Source organism: Asterias amurensis, chromosome 9 (genome assembly GCF_032118995.1).
Source record: "Asterias amurensis chromosome 9, ASM3211899v1".
Lineage (NCBI taxonomy): Eukaryota > Metazoa > Echinodermata > Asteroidea > Forcipulatida > Asteriidae > Asterias > Asterias amurensis.
In genome coordinates, this window is record NC_092656.1 from 13,749,582 (window position 1) to 13,769,109 (window position 19,528).

A 19,528-nucleotide genomic window follows, 5' to 3' on the forward strand; every position below is an offset into this window, starting at 1 on the left:
CAAAGCAGGGGCGAAACACCGGCACCTCGGCCATTTTCGCAAGAAAAGTGAAACAAATCATGTCGATGTTGTCGGCTCGTGTAACGGCCGCTGTGGCCAGGGCGCTCACAAGGCAAGCCCCCCAGGTAAGTATTTTCAATTATGTTACTGTCAAGGCAATGTTGTTTTCTTTTATTGGCAATTTTCTCATCAAGAATGTGTAGTTTGCTTGGTTTGCATGATGAATGAATACCGGCGTAACCGGTTTTGAGTGGGCCGGGCATGATGGCGGGGCGGTCTTTTGATGCAGAAACTGAACTTTTAATTTATGCTGCATTGATCAATGTGAAAAAGCTGTTTTTTGGAAGAGCTCTGCAATATTTGTAGTTTGATGAAGATGGCTACAACCAAAAATAAGCAATTAAAGGATGCTTAACAAGTTAAATTTCGAAGGGAGTTTTTGCTCATTTGTCCAACCACAAGAGGGCGCTATTTACATAGTAAAAACTTTCCATATCCTGCCACCTCTTTTTCACTTTTTATACAAAAAAAGTAATATCCCCTATTTCCTATTTGGGTAAATTACATTAGACGTTTTAATTCATATTCATAACAAATGAAAAAGTGGTGGCAGGATACGGGAACTTCTTGGAACTAATTTTGTGCAAAAGTTCTATCTCCGACTCCCATAGAATAGATGGACCTTCCACCATTCCGTCCTGGCCAACTTTTCTCAATTATTGCAAGGCATTGTGGGAAGTAAAAAAGGGAAAAGTTTCCGTATGGCGCCACCATTTTTTCATTCGATATGAAAAAAATAGTCTAATTTACCTCAATGACTTGATGAGATATCCATTTTTGTAAAAATAAGTGAAAAAGTGGTGGCGTCATACGGAAAGTTATCCGGAAAAAGGGGCTTGCCTTCCCACAATGCCTTTCGACAACTGAGAACAATCAGCAGTCAGGCGGTAATTACGATAGAAACCAACGTTTTGTATGGCCAGATTTTTTCTCAGCTGTCACTGAAATGTAGCTCATTTTTTGAAAATTTTGCTAAAAAAACCCATCTTTGGCGCCTTGATGTTTGTGGATGTGCAAGTGCAATGAGTATGGGTCAACATGGTCAATAAAAGTATTCTTTGCTGTGTACGCCACTAGAGTGGAACGTGAATCAGCAACAAGCAGCACATAGAAAAAAGCGCGCTGTTGCATCATAAATAGGATTTACTAAGTGTTGCGACTGTAGAGTGAATCAAATCAGCACTCTTGTTGCTGATATGCCGATAATTCAAATGACAAAAAGTCAAGACAATATGGTAATCGTTTAAGAAATGGTATCGTGATTGTCGATTATATCGAGATATCGCCCAAGCTTAAATGTCAGCTACAAAATTTTTCATCAAATTACATCAAAATGAAATGCACTTTAAGTTCATATGTACTCTTCTTCACTAATGAGCTACAGTAGAGCTACAATTTTGTAAATTTGTTGTATAAAAGGCCGAAATGAATTTCCCATCGTGGATAATAATGTGAATTGAAATTGAAAGAGCTGTGTGAAAATATGGCATGAAAACACATTAAATATGATTAAAATGATTTTTCCCTTTTTGGGAGCGATTACTTTACATCATGTCAATCTGTCTGGACAGGTGATGATATAACTTGACCTACTTAAGTTGAGATTATCATAAAGTTGCAGTCTGGTATGGCATTTCTGCCTAAGTTTTCTTTGCATTTGGCTGGCAAATTTGGTTTGATTAGCCGGTCGGCTTATGTCCCATAAATAAGTAATGCAGATCTATCTATTAAATCTAACTAAATTGCCAAATTTGATTAAAAGTATGTACATTTGAATTTTGAATTTGTCAATTATTCAACAGGCAACTAAAGGATGTGTAGGGGCAGCCTTCGCATGTCACAGAAATATCACAACTTCTAGACCAACAAATGCTGCTGGAGGTAATAATACTAACTGATTTGCTTTAAAATAAATTGAACTAGGTTTCAGATGGTTCTTGTTTTGACATGAGACTGAACTTGTCAGTGTTTCAGCTGATTTTCTTTAATTTATTAATGCCCATGAAATTGAGAAGCATTTGGGATTCGTTTGATTTGGGCAGTTCCTCTTTCTTTTTCGTTCAAGTTGGATGCGAAGTTTCAGCTTTTTTTTGTACTCTTCCTATCTTCATAATTCTATATTTTAAAAGTAATATGGTTTTCTTTGAAGCAAAATATTCTTTTGTTCTTAATTTTCTTTTGTTCTTTGACACATAAGGTACGGCCGAGGTATCCTCCATCCTTGAGGAGCGTATCTTGGGGTACACCCCAAAGGAGAGCATGGAGGAGACAGGGCGTGTGCTAACCATCGGTGACGGTATTGCTCGTGTCTATGGCCTGAAGAACATCCAGGCAGAGGAAATGGTAGAATTCTCCAGTGGGCTGAAGGTGAGAATGAAAGTCTAACACATTGTTTCACTAATGATGAAGAAGCAAAGAAACAACTGGAATTGGTTGGTTGTTTCATCACAGACATTTAAAGATTGCCTGAATTTACAATGAGTCTTGATGCCCCTAAGAAACAACAACGATTAGTCTTTTTTCCTAGGGTTGCAAAAGAAAAAAACAGACTGTCAACTTTCAGACTAAATGTTTTAACATGGGCAGAAGACAAGATGAGTGCCCTTAGATCTACAAAAAATCTGCACATTCCTAGGGCCACTGATTTTCCGTTTCAGAAAAGTGCAAATTCCGTTTGGCAAAAACATAAATTCCGTTTCAGGCACAAAAAATTCCGTTTCATGTATTTTTATTTAGATAAAAGGTTGTTTAATACCCAGGGACACACTTATAAAAATCAATTTGAGATAAGTTGCACTGCTGACTTCGTAAAATGTTCATTTGAACTGACAAATTTCAAAAAAATACTTTAATTGTTTTTTTTTTTAATTGTGGATTATTTTGTATACTGCTGTTCGATGAAACAAAAACATGTAGTCAGGGTAAAAAGGTTGCACTGTGACTGCAGTATCAATGCACATGATGTGATAGACTTGATTCCAAGTCTAAAACTGCAGTTGATTCTCTGCATCAGCCACATTGTAGGCTAATGACAGGAGTGTATCCACAAGAGGGCGCTGTTTCAGCATGATCAAAGACTTGGGAACAAGTCTATGGACGTGACCGTTCTCCATCCACAAACAAAATGTCAGCCATTTTGTTTTCGCTTTGGCGACAGAATGTTGACAGTTTACGGTTTTATTTTAGACCTTTCCGAGATGAAAAAACATTGTATGTGTTCTTATAGATCATAGGTAAGCTAGTTTGTGTATTATTGTTGGTAAAAGAGAGGGAGAAAATGCAATTTGGGTGAACAAAAAAATGTTAAAAACGTGCCGCGAATAATGCCCTTCGCTTAACCATGTTAACAACGTGTGTACATGGTGTGTGTAAACATGGAGGATGGTGTGAAGTAGAACAGAATGATCCACGGTTACGATCTCATAATTTTTAATGGTCTGATTTCTGATGCTTTTTTAGTTTAACAAAAAGAATCTTAATAAAGAATGCAATTGCAATAGTTTTGGCGTCAAGGGAAAAAAAAAAAAAAAAAAAAAAAAATCAAATTTTCTGAAATCCCGTTTTCTGTTAAAAAATCAGTGGCCCTACATTCCCTGCACTGAAAATAAATTGTATGCTAACTTTGTATTTGAAATTGATGTGTAACATCAGTCATTGTTAAGCCTCTTTAGCCTGTTAGACCCTAGCAGTGTCGTTTCTGGCCATGTGCCTAAATTATATTGCATTTGTAATGTTTAGTGGTTACAACACACAAAATGACCTCAAGGAAGTTTGGACAGTTGGTTTTGAACTTGTGTTTGCTCCGACTACATGCACAATTGTATTTTACGTTTCAAAAATGTAGTAATTAATAGCTTAAAAAAAATTCATGGCATTTAGTATATTTAATACCTGAGGGCAATGCTATGGATCAATGACTACTCAAGATCTTGTCCTCTTTAACAACATTTGGCATAGTCTATCATTATTTTGAACATTTTAATTGTATTGTAGGGTATGGCCTTGAACTTGGAACGCGACAATGTTGGTGTGGTCGTGTTTGGTAACGATAAGCTCATCAAGGAAGGTGATGTAGTCAAGAGAACAGGTGCCATTGTAGATGTCCCGATCGGTCTAGAGCTGCTCGGCAGAGTTGTCGATGCCCTGGGCACACCCATCGACGGAAAGGTGAATTTATATATATTATGTTTTACTCTCATTGTTAATAGAAATGGCTAAAATGATTTTTTGTATAAAGAGTTGAATGAACAGAAAGTTTTCTCATTTACTAGTAAGTATTTTTGGTGAAGTAGGCATACTTCATCAAACAATGTTGTGTAGTTTGTGTCTTGTTGTGGGGGCTTATATGAAATTGTAACAAAGCTCCTGCAAGTTATCTTACACATTTCGCTTATCAGGTGGCTGTAAAACCATCACTAGTATCAACTTGGCATGGAACAGAAGGCCATGGCCAAGAAGTTATGTGAAGTTGTATCAATAGTGACTTGTTAACTAAACCCCTTTGTTTTTCCTGCAGGGTCCAATCAACACCACCACACGTGCACGTGTAGGAGTCAAGGCACCAGGTATCATCCCCCGCATCTCTGTGAGGGAACCTATGCAGACTGGTATCAAAGCTGTGGATAGTCTGGTACCCATTGGCCGTGGACAGAGAGAGTTGATCATCGGTGACAGACAGACTGGGTAAGTACAGTGTTAATTTTTAGATTTACTTTAAAAAATAAGTGTAAGAAATCACTCAAAATATGAAAAAGAAAATCACAACTTTCCGCAATGAAAAAAGGAAAAAGCCTAACATGTTTTTTTTTTTTTTCACCCTGAAATTATTTATGTAGATTTTTAGGATTGTGTGACAAATTCTGTGCGGAAGATTTCGTAGTATTTATTTTAAGAGTAAACTTTACTTTGTATTCCACATTTTTAAAAGTGGGCAATTTATTGTAGTTTTTATGATCCATCAACCTACAGCAAACAGTGACAAAAAACCTGCGTCTGATATAGATAGATTCAGAGCACAGTCAAACCAACCAAGAATATGGCATGGTTATTTCAGATTTACAAAATTTTGTTTTTGCCCTTGGGAACAACTAGCAAGTAGCCTTAAAGCCATTGGACCCTTTCGGTACAGAAAAAAAAAAAGTTCACAGATTTACAAATAACTTACAGGGTTTACAGAAGGTAGTGGTGAAAGGCTTCCCTTGAAATATTATTCCGAGGCCCACACTTTGTGTATCACAACTTCTGTATAAAATAACAAACCTGTGAAAATTTAGGCTCAATCGGTCACCGGAGTCGAGAGAAAATAACGGGAAAACCCACCCTTGTTTCTGCATGTTTCGCCGTGTCATGACATGTGTTTAAAATAAATCTGTAATTCTCGCTAACGAGATATGATATTGTTTTACTGTTTTCTAAAAAAGTAAAGCATTTCATGGAATAATATTTCAAGAGAAGCCATTTACCATTACTATACCTTCTGTAAACCCTGTAAGTTATTTGTAAATCTGTGAACTTCAAAAAAAAAATCTGTACCGAAAGTGTCCAATGTCTTTAATAATGATTGCATTGATTGACATTTACTCTGGCAGCAAAACTGCTGTAGCTATCGACACCATCATCAACCAGAAGGGATTCAACGAGGGTAAAGATGAGAAGGCAAAGCTGTATTGTATCTACGTTGCTATCGGACAGAAGAGGAGTACAGTAGCTCAACTCGTCAAGAGACTAACTGATGCCGGTATGTAAAAATGAAGAGGATCAGACAATGTCAAAACAGTGATATTATGGATACTGTGAGACATGCAAATACAACATAGTTTACAACCAATTATCAGTATCACTTTTTGGGAGCTAAAACATCAAAGATTTAACGTGTACAACTTGAAATGATTTGGAGTAGAAGAGAAGACAAATTGACTACAGTAGGATTTAAACCAACGACCTCCGGAATAATGTGTCGGCACTCTACCAACTGAACTTTCTAGCCAAATGTTGGCTCGGTACCGGCTTGTCTCTAAAATTCATGTTGATGATTATTACAAGGTCTTAAAACACCAAGTTTATCGTCAGTTTCCGAGAAGCAAGTTGTATATAAATGATGAACATACTTGATGACAGTGACAAATATGTAACCTTTAGAAACTAAGATGTTTTGTGTGCTTTTCCGTAGGTGCCATTAATTACACCATCGTTGTGAGTGCTACAGCTTCCGATGCTGCCCCTCTGCAGTACCTTGCTCCATACTCTGGCTGTGCTATGGGAGAATTCTTCCGAGACAATGGCAGACACGCTCTCATCATCTATGATGATTTATCCAAACAGGTAGACATCATTTCTCTCCAGCTAAGAGCCTTTTCCTTTGACTCAACTTTCATCCCCAAACTGTAGTATGGAAGGTGTGAAAACAAAAATAAAAGAAATGGTACATGCCTAGAGCTCGTCCCTTACGGAAGAAATGGATTTCGAACATTCATTGCATCGTTGTTATTTTTTAATCAAATCTTGAATACCTTAAAGTAATCTCATGATTTTGTTTTGAACTTTTCGTTGCAAGTTCGCCCCAAACAAGGCGTAAGGCCACTCTTGGTTTGGGCTACAAGAAGAACAATTATTTAAAGTGGAAAGAACTCAGAAGAATTTTGTTTGAAGTGCGCTGAAGGTAGGACCTGATGAGTTTGATTGAAAATATAGATTTCAAGTGGCAATGAAATCCTACTGTCTGTGTCTTTAATGGAGTGTTTGAATTTATTTGTTTCCTTCCAGGCTGTAGCCTACCGTCAGATGTCCCTTCTACTGAGGCGTCCCCCAGGTCGTGAGGCCTACCCTGGTGATGTCTTCTATCTTCACTCCCGTCTTCTAGAACGTGCCGCCAAGATGAATGACGAGTTCGGTGGTGGCTCCCTGACTGCCTTGCCAGTCATTGAGACCCAGGCTGGTGATGTGTCTGCTTACATCCCAACCAATGTGATTTCTATCACTGATGGACAGGTATGGTGTTTATACAGTATCTAACGGTTCTGTAGGACAGGATCTATGGCATGCTATACCATTGCAATACCAGCTGCTAAAACATAGAACTCAAACTACCTCTAGCTACCGGACAATGCTCTAGAATGGCAAATGTCGTGGGGTTAAATCCCACGTGAGTAATATGCCTGTGATTTTTTTTCTTCACAGAACTCAGGAAAGTACTGAGTATACAGTGCTAACACGAATCAGTGTATATGGATAAAACCAAATGTATATGCTATATCTTATTGTAAGAACCTAATGGCAAACAGTTTTAGTGTATTTCTGACATTTTCTCAACTGTAATTTGATGATGTACAAAATCCAAATCTCTATCCAATCTAACTCAAATCTAACTGATCTGATGTGCGTAAACTGCATCAGGTTGGTTGGCTCAGTGGTTTCTGCCCCTGCCTTTCAAGCCTTTCATGTTGATTGCATTAGTTTTATCAGTCCATTCCTGACTACGTGGGTTTTCCCTATAGGGTTTTCCTCCTATGCTAAAACTGAAATTTCTTCATTGTCTTCTTTAGTTGGTGTGTTGTTTCCTTTTAGCATACTTGGTGACTATTTAACTCAAATTCCAATACATCTCGTGGTTTTATGGAGTCTACAGTTACTATTGACTCATTGTTAAAATTGACTATAGAAAATATCCCTTGGCACTTTCAAACCATAATAATTTCAAACCATCTCTTTTAAAATCCCAAGATCTTCTTGGAGACTGAGTTGTTCTACAAGGGTATCCGCCCTGCCATCAACGTCGGTCTGTCTGTCAGTCGTGTAGGCGCAGCCGCCCAGATCAAGGCCATGAAACAGGTCAGTGCAAAAAGAAACTATTACAGAGAATTAAATATGCTAGTAAAGCAATTCTTAGTACAAGAGAAACTGGATTGAAACCCGATGGGCATATCAAAGTGCTTAGTATTGATACTGCAGGGTATGTGGAGCTTGATTTTAAAGTCTTAGACCTCCTTCATAGCACCATGTAATGGTTTATCAGGTGCTATGGCACAATATGCTGCTGATCAAACCAGGAACACCTAGGTGAACCCCCTTCTCTTTACAATAACCGCACTGCGTTCTTTTACGTGCTTTACGTCCCATCTGAAGGAGGCAGCAATAATGGTCATTGTCTTGCTTCAGGACACAAGTGTCACAGCCAAGAGTTCGAACCCACACTCTGCTAATGTGAAACACCAGAGCTTGAGTCCAGTTTTCTTATCCACTCAGCCATGACACATCAACATTTTAACACACTTTAGGATGAAAAGAATCAGTGGCTTTTAAAAGTATTGGTTACAATTGTAATGTACGTGGACACCTGAAAACATTTTTATGCCTGACCAGACTGAGTGAGAGAGTAACATTTTTTTAATGACATCTGATTTGTAGGTTGCTGGTTCTATGAAGCTGGAGTTGGCCCAGTACCGTGAGGTCGCTGCCTTTGCCCAGTTTGGATCTGATCTTGATACAGCTACCCAGAACCTTCTGAACAGGGGTGTCCGTCTGACTGAGCTTCTTAAGCAGGGACAATATGGTATGTTCATCATGCTCATTTTGCCAATGGCAATTCGGGAATTGGAAAACGCATACATTTAAGAAAATTTAAACAAGTTAAAAATATTAAATCTACCCCTAAAGGCACTGTACACGTTTGGTAATTGTCAAAGACCAGTGTTCTCACTTGGCGTATCCCAACATAACCATAAAATAACAAGCCTGTGAAACCTTGGGCTCAATCGGTCATTGAAGTTGCAAGAAAATGATGAAAGAAAAAACACCCGAATTTGTGTGCTTTCAGATAGGAATAAAAGACTTCTAGTTAGAAGTCTTTTATTATTTTAGTGAGAAATTACCTCTTCCTAAAAAACTCTGTCTTTCAGAGAGAGACGTTTCCCACAAGAATTTATACTATCAACAGCTCTCAAATGCTCGTTACCAAGTCAGTTTTTAAGTTCATATTTGTTTTGAGTAATTACCAAACATGTACCTTCCCTTTAACTACACTGTCCGTTTTTGTTTTATTTCTGTTTCGGGTGCGACATTAGCCCGCATCTCTGCGACTGGTCAGAGTACATTAACACTTTTCATGTCTTATAACTTTCATTATTTACTGACTGATATTTATAAACATATCCCATCAACTGTATACCATTGGCAAAAGCATTTGCTTCTCTTTCGATGTGATATATTTTTCTCCATGTTCTCCATCTCATACCACTAGCTGTGAGAGCACCAAGAAAGACACTATCATCTTTTTCATATACGGTTTAAGTTAGGCGTCATTATCATCTGTATGCTCTTTGGGACTCCTGTTATTAGGCAGATATGGGTTACTGAGGCAAATATTCAACATTCTAAATTTTCTTATAAAGGCAAAGCATACCTTTGGTTTTTGGAACTGTTCGATTGTTTTAATCCTGTAGAAATGTTGATGTATACAGAAAAACTGTGAAAATTTTCATTTGAAATAGTGGTTGCGTTTTTGAGATGTCTGTAAATCTGGAGCAGTTATGTCCATGCAGAATAAATAATCTGTAATTGGAATACACAATCCGAGAAGCCTTACTGACAGTAACCGTTCCTAGGTTATGGCATAAAAACTTATTTCTTTTCACATAACCACATTACTTCAAAGTGTAATGTTTCTCAATGCTTTAAACTATCGAAACCTGATGTAGGCTTCAAACCAAAAGTTTTTACTGCCATTAATTTTAAGATTACAATTACATTAAATAATAGTACTTCATAAACAAACATAACTTTGTGTAAATTTATTTTTAAATGAAATTCTCTTTTGACTGTTTTCACTGTTTAGCTCCCATGGCTGTGGAAGAGCAAGTTGCTGTCATCTTTGCCGGTGTTCGTGGTCACCTTGACAAGGTAGACCCATCCAACATCACCAAGTTTGAGAAGGCTTTCCTTCCCCACATCCGCAACAACCACCAAGCCGAGCTAGACGACATCAGAAATCGCGGATCCATCACCCCAGAGACGGATGCCAAACTCAAGGCCATCGTCCTTAAGTTCTTGGAAACATTTGAGCCATGAAGATATTCTAATTAGCAATGCATCAAAGAGTTTCTAGGTTATTTTCCCCAAAAGCAGTTTTTTTTTCTTCAGGGGATTGAGAAAGTATGGATTTAGCAAAGAATGAAATTGAATTGAAAGTAAAAACAAATATCCCCGACAGTTGGACTGAGAGATGTGGCCCCTGTTGGAGCATACAGTCAATATTTGAGAAGGTTCTTATTCAAAGCAAAGGAAAATAAATGTAAAATCTATTACAGTCTAACATCTATTTAAACAAATCATCAAAAGTTATACCTGGTTAAATTGCATTCCTGCAATTTTCAGAATTGTTTCCATATCCCTGTGTCCTTACTTTTCCTCATCGCTATTTCAAAGAGAGCCTCTCTACTAGTTTTAATTTGGAATTGAAAATTTGAATGTCTACTTAAAGGTGAAATAAAGACCTTAACACAGACCAGTTTTATGTTGATAATTCATTAAACTGGTCCTGCCACACTAGACAGTTCTACAAACAAGAATTTGAAAATCTTAAATGTAATTATTAATACAGAGATGACACATAAAAACATGCACGTAGACCAAAGTAGATGTTCCATATTATGTGACTCAGCTTTATTAAGTTTGTGATGGTTTTGAATCATTGGTTTGATGATATAAAAAAATAAGTTTCTTCAAGTAGAAATGTTGCCAGTTTGAGATTTCAGATGATACAAGGTTTCTTTAAAGTATACTTATCTGATTTTTCAGTGGCTGGCTGTAATAAAATATTTGGTTGAAAGCTTAATAACAGTCTTTGTAGTGTCTTCTTTTCATGTGTTCAAGTCCTTATTTTGACTTTTCATAAGGGAACATTTAAATGTCAGTCTTTACTAGGCAGGCATGATGTTTGGCTCTTGGGCAAAAAAACAGGAAAATCTTTAAGAATGCCACCTACTTGTTTGTATAATGTTTTGCTCAATGGACTTTCCGGCAATTTAATTACCGGTACAGATTTTATTTTGTTTTAGGCAAGGGCATAAACAAATCGGACTTATGTAGGAAGACTATCATGCATGTCCAGACCTGATACTTAACCAGAGGCAACAAAAGCGATTGCCTCCATGCCCCTGCCTGGTCAGTGCCTTTGTGCCCACGAAATGCTCCAGTAGAAATTCATGATTTTCTCATAGGGTGCCCTGCTCTTTACAAATGAGAAAATGCCTTCGTGCCATTGCCTTTTCTAAAAAGCAGCATACAGGCATACATGTCTAGGTGTGAATTAATGTTAACATAGACATGCCTCAAATCCAGTGGACTGCCAGAATGTTCTGAAGTCGGGTCCGTGATGATTGGCAGTGGTCCAACGAACCAGTCCATGTACACCCCCTGGAATAATTGACCAATCCAGTTGGAATGTTCTGAATTTTCAGACAAGATTTCAGAGCTTGAAGAGGTGCAGAATTCAGGTGCACAGGAAATCCTCTTTGGATTCTTGATCATCACCTGTTTCCCTTCTTGTGCTTGCGCTTCTTCAGAAGTTCACCAACGGCACTGAGAAAAGAGATTGGGGGGGGGGAAATAACAATTAGAAGACCAAAGGAACCACTAGTTTTGAGATCTTGGAAGAACGAATGAAATAGGCTGATTTCAAACACAAGTAACCGAATGGTCACACTGTTTAGGGTAAAATACAAACCATTTGTACAAAATGGAAAAAATACAAGTCGACGGCACGTATGCATAGACAACATATCAAGAAGTGAACTGAAGGCAGCAATCAAATCTACAGGGCGAGTCAAAAAGAAGTTGACCAGGATTGGTGATGTTTTTGGAAATTGTCAAAGACCAGTATTCTCACTTGGTGTATTACAATGCATAAAATAACAAACATCTGAAAATTTGGCCTCCAATTGGTCCTCGAAGTTGCAAGAAAATTATGAAAGAAAAAATGCCCTTGTTGCACAAACTTGTGTGCTTTCACATGTCTGAGAAAGGGTTCTCAGATTCGAATATTTGAGCGAGGAAATACCTCTTTCTCAAAAACTATCGACATCTCTCCGTTGCTCGTAACCAAGCAAGTTTTCTTAATTGCTTATTTATATTTTGAGTACAGTAATAAATAATTCCTTCATCTACCTTGCTTCTTGTTTCCTCCTCTTGTAACCAAAGTAGCTTTCATTGCCTCCTTGTCTCCGTCCCTCCCCTGCATCCTCATCGTCACAATTCTTCCTTTCCCTTTTCCATCTTGTGTCTTGTTGCCAGGTACGATGACCTTGCTGCTGGTAGTGAAGGTGGGTCGAGTTGATCAGCTGGGGCGGGAGAGGTACACCCAGGGGCTTGACCGTGTTCACAAACTCAAGGAACAGATGTTAGGTCAAGTCAAGGAAATCTCAAACAATACTTCAGTTTGTAACTTTTCTTGGCCCCAATACACAGATCCATTAGGCTCTGCTCACGGCGCACCTGTGAGCAAGAACACGTGCGACTCTCCAATGCCATTCTGCACAATTCTGGTGCCCACGCCAAGCATACGCACACCCATGTCAGACTTTATGTCAGACTTTTGGTTGCGCAATGGGTTGTGATTGGTTAATACGCAATGGGCGGAGCTTAATGGATCGGTCTATTAGCAAGCGTAAGAACCAAGTCTGATGACAAAACCTTTATACTACCTGTACTATTTCTGTTCATTGGGCAACCCGAAACTCCTTCGGAACACACAAACCAAATTCAGGCACACTACATGAACATGTACTCTATCTAACATTAACCAATTCCTCTATGTAAAAGGAGTAGGTCTCATAATTCAACTGTAGTCCCACATACCTTGCAGGGAAAAAAGAAGTGCCTTGAGCATCACTGAGTGGCAGATTTGCATGCTTTATAAGAAGCCATTACTATCATTATGGTGATGCAAAGCTATAATTATTCACAGAGCAAATTGTCAGGTCTGCACCATAAGGTCATTAGTGCAATTTGAATGAACTTCATAAAAATTTGCTTTGCATATTTCGGAACTAACAGTAAATAGAGGTCGTTGATCAAGTGGTCTTCAAATTTCTTGTTTTGCAAAAGCCAGCAACCATTAAGAAAAATATTTATCGGATGATTTTGCACGATTTATTTTGTTCAAGTTTGTGTGCATTTGTCATTTGATGCCCATTTAAATCATTACAGATATGAAATTGCAACTTAAAACCTTATTGACCCCTTGTACACGCGGCAACCGGCCACGCTCACAATTTTGGTGGGCACATAGGTTTACGTGTGAACGCTGCATTGCCTAAAATGTGCCCTTCACTGAATAACGCACAGTGACATTGCCCACCAATAAGGCGCATCTAAGATTATTCTGATGATGACTTCAGGTGAATTGGTTCAATACACCTGAGCAGGCAAAATGCACTCACGATCACGTTGATGACACAACAACTTATGGTGTGAAAGATTCTGGCTTCATACATAAATGTACATAATTAATTTCAGCATGATAATAATAATAATAATATCAACCGTATTTCTATAGCGCCCAACACCTCCAAAAGAAAGTCTCTAGATTATCATCAAAACCTGATAACCAATGTTGATAATGAGCCACTGATAAATATATAAATGTATGGATATATCTCCAAGATGTTGGGATGAAGTCATGTCCACCTTGGATGGATGAAGCATCATTCACTCTCGTTGATATAAGAAACGATGTTTATCGTTATGTTAAGGAGGAATTAATATTATTATCTTTCTTAATATGACATTCAATGTTATTACTTTTCCTCTGTACCGTGTTGCTTATTTATGTGTAGGTCTTCCCTGCTCAAGATAAATCATCTGAAATAAGCTTTCCTTTCATCTGTTCATTTTCAATCGTCCACCTTTAAAAAGTGCCATTAATTGCTTTATGTACAACTACTTGTTGCTTTTCACATTTTACTATTTTGAATGACAGAACTTTATCGCCACCATTTGCACAAAGTGACAAACTGACAAAATGTGAGCAAAATCACTACATTTGTCAAATCGATTTTGGTATAACAAACATGTAAATACAGTTCAATGTATTGGACAAATTGTAGTTTAGTGTGAAATAACATAACATAATTACTATTAAATTTATAAGAGTCATGTAAATACAGCTCAATTTATAAACTGCACCCCAATCAAGGGCCTTTACGTTACAACTATTCACAAAAATCTTACTGTACTTAATTATAAAAGGATATTTTTGCTTCCGTTGTTGATGAAAGTTATGGCTTTTCCTTTACTTCCTAGACGGCCTGTTCGTCCAATCTAAACACAAAAAGGAAATCAAAAGACAAAATTTGAGCTGGAGTGTTAAATACTTTTAGTAAAAATTTAGATTTTACATCATTTCAGGGAAGGCTACGCTTGGTTATCACTCTTGAGGCCCGGTCACACAGGCCCCGATAAAGATAACGAGAACGATAAAAATGTACGCCCCTCAATTGGTTGAATGAGCGTGGGCATATTCTGCGCAGAGCAATTCAACCAATCAAGGGCGTGCATTTTTATCGTTCTCGTTTCCATTATCGGCGCCTGTGTGATCGAGCCTTTAGAGTTAAAGGCAATAAAAACTGTTGGTGGGAAGCCTACAGCAGTTTGATAGTATAAAGCATTTTGAGAAACATTTCACTTTGAAGTTATTTTTTTTTTTTTAATTTGTGTAAAAATATACATCACTTTTTATGCCCTAAAATTTAATCTGAGAAGTGTGCAGTAATGCTTTTCAGATTGTGTATTCATCAATCGGGATTATTTATGCGTGGATTATTCACTTGGGATTTTCGGCGATACATCTCAAAAACGTGAAATGACATTTTCACAGGTTAGTTCTATTGTATACAACTACATTTGAATAGGATTACATCACCAGCAGGGTGGATATGTGCGCATTACAAGTCTACGTTATTATTATTCATTATCTAATCAAAATTGCAAAAACCAAAGGTAAACTTTGCCTTTAACCCAAATGGTGAGGCCACCAACCTGATGGATGTATTCTTCTACTGTGTTTGGCATGTCAAAGTTCACAACCATCCTGACCCCTGGGAGGTCAATGCCCCGACCCAGGACAGCTGTGCACACCAGAACCGGGTATTCCCCATCCCTGAAGCACTGTAGTGTCTCAGTCCTTTCACTCTGGGGTCTGTCACCATGCAGAGAGGCTGCACGGATGTCACATGTCTGAAGGAAAGAAAATCAAACACTACTACTCATCCTGAGCCCGGAAGAATGGTGTAAGGTTCTACGCCCTTCTACCAGGAACACAAAGTATTGCCAATTCATGGATCCAACTCACCTGGGCCCACCTTCACACAGCTGCTTAACGGACTGTTTTGTGCTTACTGTGCGATTTCCATTTCATAGCGCTGCTAACCGTAAGCACATGAAAAGGCATGCTAACCTTCCGGTGCTAACCACACAAAAACAAATGAAGTCACAATGCAAATCCATGGTAAACGCGCAATATACCGCCCAATTTTTCTGCTAACCTATGAAATACACTTGGCCCTCAGCAAATTTTTCTGCTACAGTAAGCACAAAAATTTGCTTACCGTTAAGCAGTGCTATGAAATTGGGCCCTGATGTCATCATCAGAATAGAATAATCTTGGATGCGCCATACTGGTGGGCAATATCACTGTGCGTTATTCAGTGAAGTGTGCATTTTAGGCGACGCGGCACGTAAACCTATTGCCAACCAACATGGTGAGCGTGGACAGTCGCCGCATGTGACGTGTGTGCAAGGAGTCAAGAGGAGCAGATCCTAATCAATCAAATTGCCACAGTTAAACTTTTGTTTATGCCCTTCAACGAGGAACACAAAGTACTTTTAATTGTCCTAGTAGCAGAAGGTCCTAAGCTATACAATGGCCCAAATTACAATTTTGTAGCTAGAATTATCCCAAAGACATGTTTTCCCATGACTTTAAACTTCCTATGCTGACTTATGAAAGGCAGAAAACTGATCAAACTTTCACACTGTATTCTTAAAACATTAATTTGCACATTAATTGCTTACGCCCTTGCACCAGTAAACCTTTTTGCCTTCTTCCAGGCACACAAGGATTTTACGAAACGTTGGCTTAAAATTAGACTAAAGCCGCTAGACACAGACCCTTGAATGATAGAAATAAATTACCGAAGGCACACAGTTAAAAGATTTGGCTACTTTTTGTAAAACAAAACACAGTGTCCAAAGATTTACACTGGTTGAAGATAATATAGTAGAAAGCACACCTAAATAGTAGTTGCTGAGTTGCTGTAGTTTTTGAGAAATGAGTAAAACAATGTAGTGAAAATATGTTTTTACATGCTAAAATAATTTTGTTCTCATGATCACCAAGACAAAAATTGTTTTCATGACATTGTTTTACTAATTTCTCAAAAACTACAGCATCTCAGCACGTAAAGGGAAGCTTTCTATTTTCATTATCTTCAAACTGTGCAAGCTTCATGTGAATCTGTGGACATTATGTTTTTTGTCCTACAAAAAGTACATAGACCCTTTAAAACGGGAATGCAGTATCCTCTCTGTAAATGCAAGATTTCCTTACAGCAAACTATCCACACTGCATGTAATGCATGTTAAGGGCATTGTCACACAAGGCAACTTTAGCAGGAAACCCACTGCAGTGAATGCTACAAGACCACTTTGGACGCACATGAGTAATTTATTAAACAATGTCTAACAATTCCCATGGAAATTATGAGAACATTCAAATGTGAATGGATTCTCTTCTTTGAGATTGCCTGGAACTGGTTGCCAGTACATTGCCTGGGCCCAATTTCATAGAGCTGCTAAGCACAAAAAATGCTTAGCATGAAATTTCCGCCTTGATAAAAATAGGTTTACCAACCAAATTTCAATTTGTTACATTTTGCTTGTACTGGTATTCAGTTGTTGTTTGCTTATGCCATGTATGCTGAAAATCACGTGGAAATTTGGTTGGTAATCCTGTTTTTATCGAGGCAAAAATTTCATGCTTAGCAAATTTTTTGGTGTGACAAGGTCCTAAGACCTGTTAGTACCTTGTTGATCGCTAGTGAAAGAAGTCCGGCACCAATTTTAGAGTCAACAAACACCACCAAGGGAGGCCTGTTGGAAAAGCAATACATGTCTTTATTGTTATTTGCATATTTTGGTACAAACATGACAAACAGGGTGAAGTGGACGAGCGTATAAGAGCACCAAACTCAAGCTCTGGTGTTTCTGTTCAGCAGTATGTGGGTTCAAGTCTCGGTCATGACACTTGTGTCTTCTATAATTGCTTCTCTCCACCCAGGGGTAAATGGGTACCTGTGAGGGCAGAGATGTTCTTGTGATTGATTTAGCTTGGTAGCGTAAATTTTGTGCACAGGCTGTATACTTCCCAAGAGCTGAGATGGTTTAAGAAATGAATTAAATGGCACAATGACAAGGGGTAATAATGATGGAAGTGCCTTCGAGTGTGAAAAGCGCTGAATAAAAACCGATTCTCATTATTATTATTACCAATCACAAAAAAAAAAACACCTCTCTGAAACCGTGCTATTCATGTGGAATGACATCTTCATCTGCACTTTCTTCGGACAGATTAACGGTCCACATTTTTTAATGCCTGGAACATTGTGGATTTTCCCTTAAAAATTTTGCCGACACGAGAACGGATAAAATGTTTATCCATCCGGACTTTCCATTGTGCAGCATGTAAAGGCAGGCACCTAGTGTGATATGCTCTGTCTCACCTGTACAAAGACCAACAACTGGTTCTGGAAAACATGTCTTTTTAAAATCTCTTACCCGAAGTTTATGGGTGCATTCGATTAGCTTCCCTTGGTTGACCCCTCGGGGCTCATTTGCGTGAACCCCTGAGAACTAATAGAACGATGTCATGCACCTCGGACCAGCCCCAAGTGACCTGTTCCACATCAGGGCACTTGGGGCTCACCGGGGCGAGCCCCTGCAATGACGTCAAAGCCATTCGAACATACCGGGGTTGGATCAGGGTCGACGCAGGGAAGCTAATCGAATGCACCCAGTGTGTAACACTGATTCCAGATTGAGGGGATAACTGGATATTCTGCTCTTACAATAAGTACCTATAATGCTTGGGATCCTGCAGTACTGCAAAGAGATTCTTCTTCTTAGCCGGTTCTTCCACCCACATCACAATCTGCTTTACTGAAGTACATGGAGTGTTGGGCTGAAATCCACAGAAAACCCAACACATATTAATACATACAACATGATGGAATGAGTTCCCAAGATAAGTTCCAACCATGGTTTGATCCACAAGTTTGTCCACACTCGGGCAACCTACATGTATTCTCAATTGGCCTAGATTTTGGAAAGTCGTATTACACATATATTATATGAAAATTTCCTGTGAACAATTTGGATAACCCCCGATTAGGAAATTAAAACAGATTTTAATCTGAGTTCAAAATTTCTGATTAAATCAATTATATATACTTACAAACAGTCTACCAAAATCCTGTCTCAAAATGTTCATAACCAAGTAATAAAACCAAGTTTCCCTTGTGATTTATTACTTGGTATTTTAATAACAATTTCATCCCCATAAGGTGATCCTTTCGCTGCTGCTCCCCAGGTTGTATCGTAAACTTAGGTGTGCTCCCTGGCTACAAGGCAGTATCTGGACTTTGCAAAGTGTTCAGAAAAAAAATCAGTATGCTTGGCATAAGTTAGCTCTTTTCACTCCTATGTGACAGGACCTTAAGGCACTGGACACTATTGGTCAAAAATAATTGGTACTCAATATTGGTACTTAAAATAATTGTTAGCATAAAAACTTACTTAGTAGCAAGCAACGGAGAGCTGTTTATAGTATAAAAAATAGTGAGAAACGGCTCCCTCTGAAGTAACGTAGTTTTCAAGAAAGAAGATTTGATTTCGAGACCTCAGTAATTAAGCGTTTGACAAGGGTGTTTTTTCTTCCATTATTATCTCGCAACTTTGACGACCAATTGAATTCAAATTTTCACAGGTTTAATATTTTGTGCATATGTTGAGATACACCAAGTGAGAAGACTGTTTTTTGACATTTACCAAAGGTGTCAGTGTCTTTAACATAGACATGATAGAGAACAAACCTTGCCGATTGAGATGTAGAGTGGATTATAAAGCAATGATGCAGCTACATTCTCCATGGATTGAGGTATTGTTGCAGAGAACAGCATCGTCTGATGAGAGTTTGGAAGATGACTCATCACATCCAACACCTGATGATCAATCACAAATGAAACAGGTCAACAACAAGTGTATACACTCTATCCATCCAGATGGAATGAGATCAGGCATTTTCATCATGATCGATATTGTATACTGATGATTTGTAGAAGAATATATGTAGGAAAGGTCTCCAGTGTTAGTCATCAGATTCTTTATCAATGCTTAAAGGCAGTGGACACTATTGGTAATT

At 38.3% G+C, this 19,528-nt stretch overlaps 2 protein-coding genes across 2 annotated transcripts in view; one reads left to right on the forward strand and one right to left on the reverse strand.

Annotated features, from left to right (window-relative positions):
* On the forward strand, positions 1–10,891 carry LOC139941483 (ATP synthase subunit alpha, mitochondrial-like). Its single transcript, XM_071938011.1, has 11 exons — positions 1–125; positions 1,863–1,941; positions 2,258–2,427; positions 4,054–4,227; positions 4,577–4,743; positions 5,649–5,797; positions 6,230–6,381; positions 6,823–7,047; positions 7,780–7,887; positions 8,464–8,608; positions 9,890–10,891. Exons 1-11 carry the CDS (start codon positions 60–62, stop codon positions 10,120–10,122), a joined length of 1,668 nt encoding a protein of 555 aa, XP_071794112.1. The 5' UTR covers positions 1–59; the 3' UTR covers positions 10,123–10,891.
* Positions 10,576–19,528, reverse strand: part of LOC139941482 (probable ATP-dependent RNA helicase DDX59) — an 18,180-nt gene continuing 9,227 nt past the window's right edge. The window contains exons 9-15 of the mRNA XM_071938010.1: positions 19,200–19,328; positions 18,186–18,289; positions 17,136–17,202; positions 15,091–15,288; positions 14,305–14,373; positions 12,220–12,449; positions 10,576–11,634 (exon numbers count right to left, since the gene is read on the reverse strand). Coding sequence (XP_071794111.1) covers positions 11,583–11,634; positions 12,220–12,449; positions 14,305–14,373; positions 15,091–15,288; positions 17,136–17,202; positions 18,186–18,289; positions 19,200–19,328 — 849 coding nt within the window. The 3' untranslated portion in view covers positions 10,576–11,582. The remainder of the gene's footprint in view (positions 11,635–12,219; positions 12,450–14,304; positions 14,374–15,090; positions 15,289–17,135; positions 17,203–18,185; positions 18,290–19,199; positions 19,329–19,528) is intronic.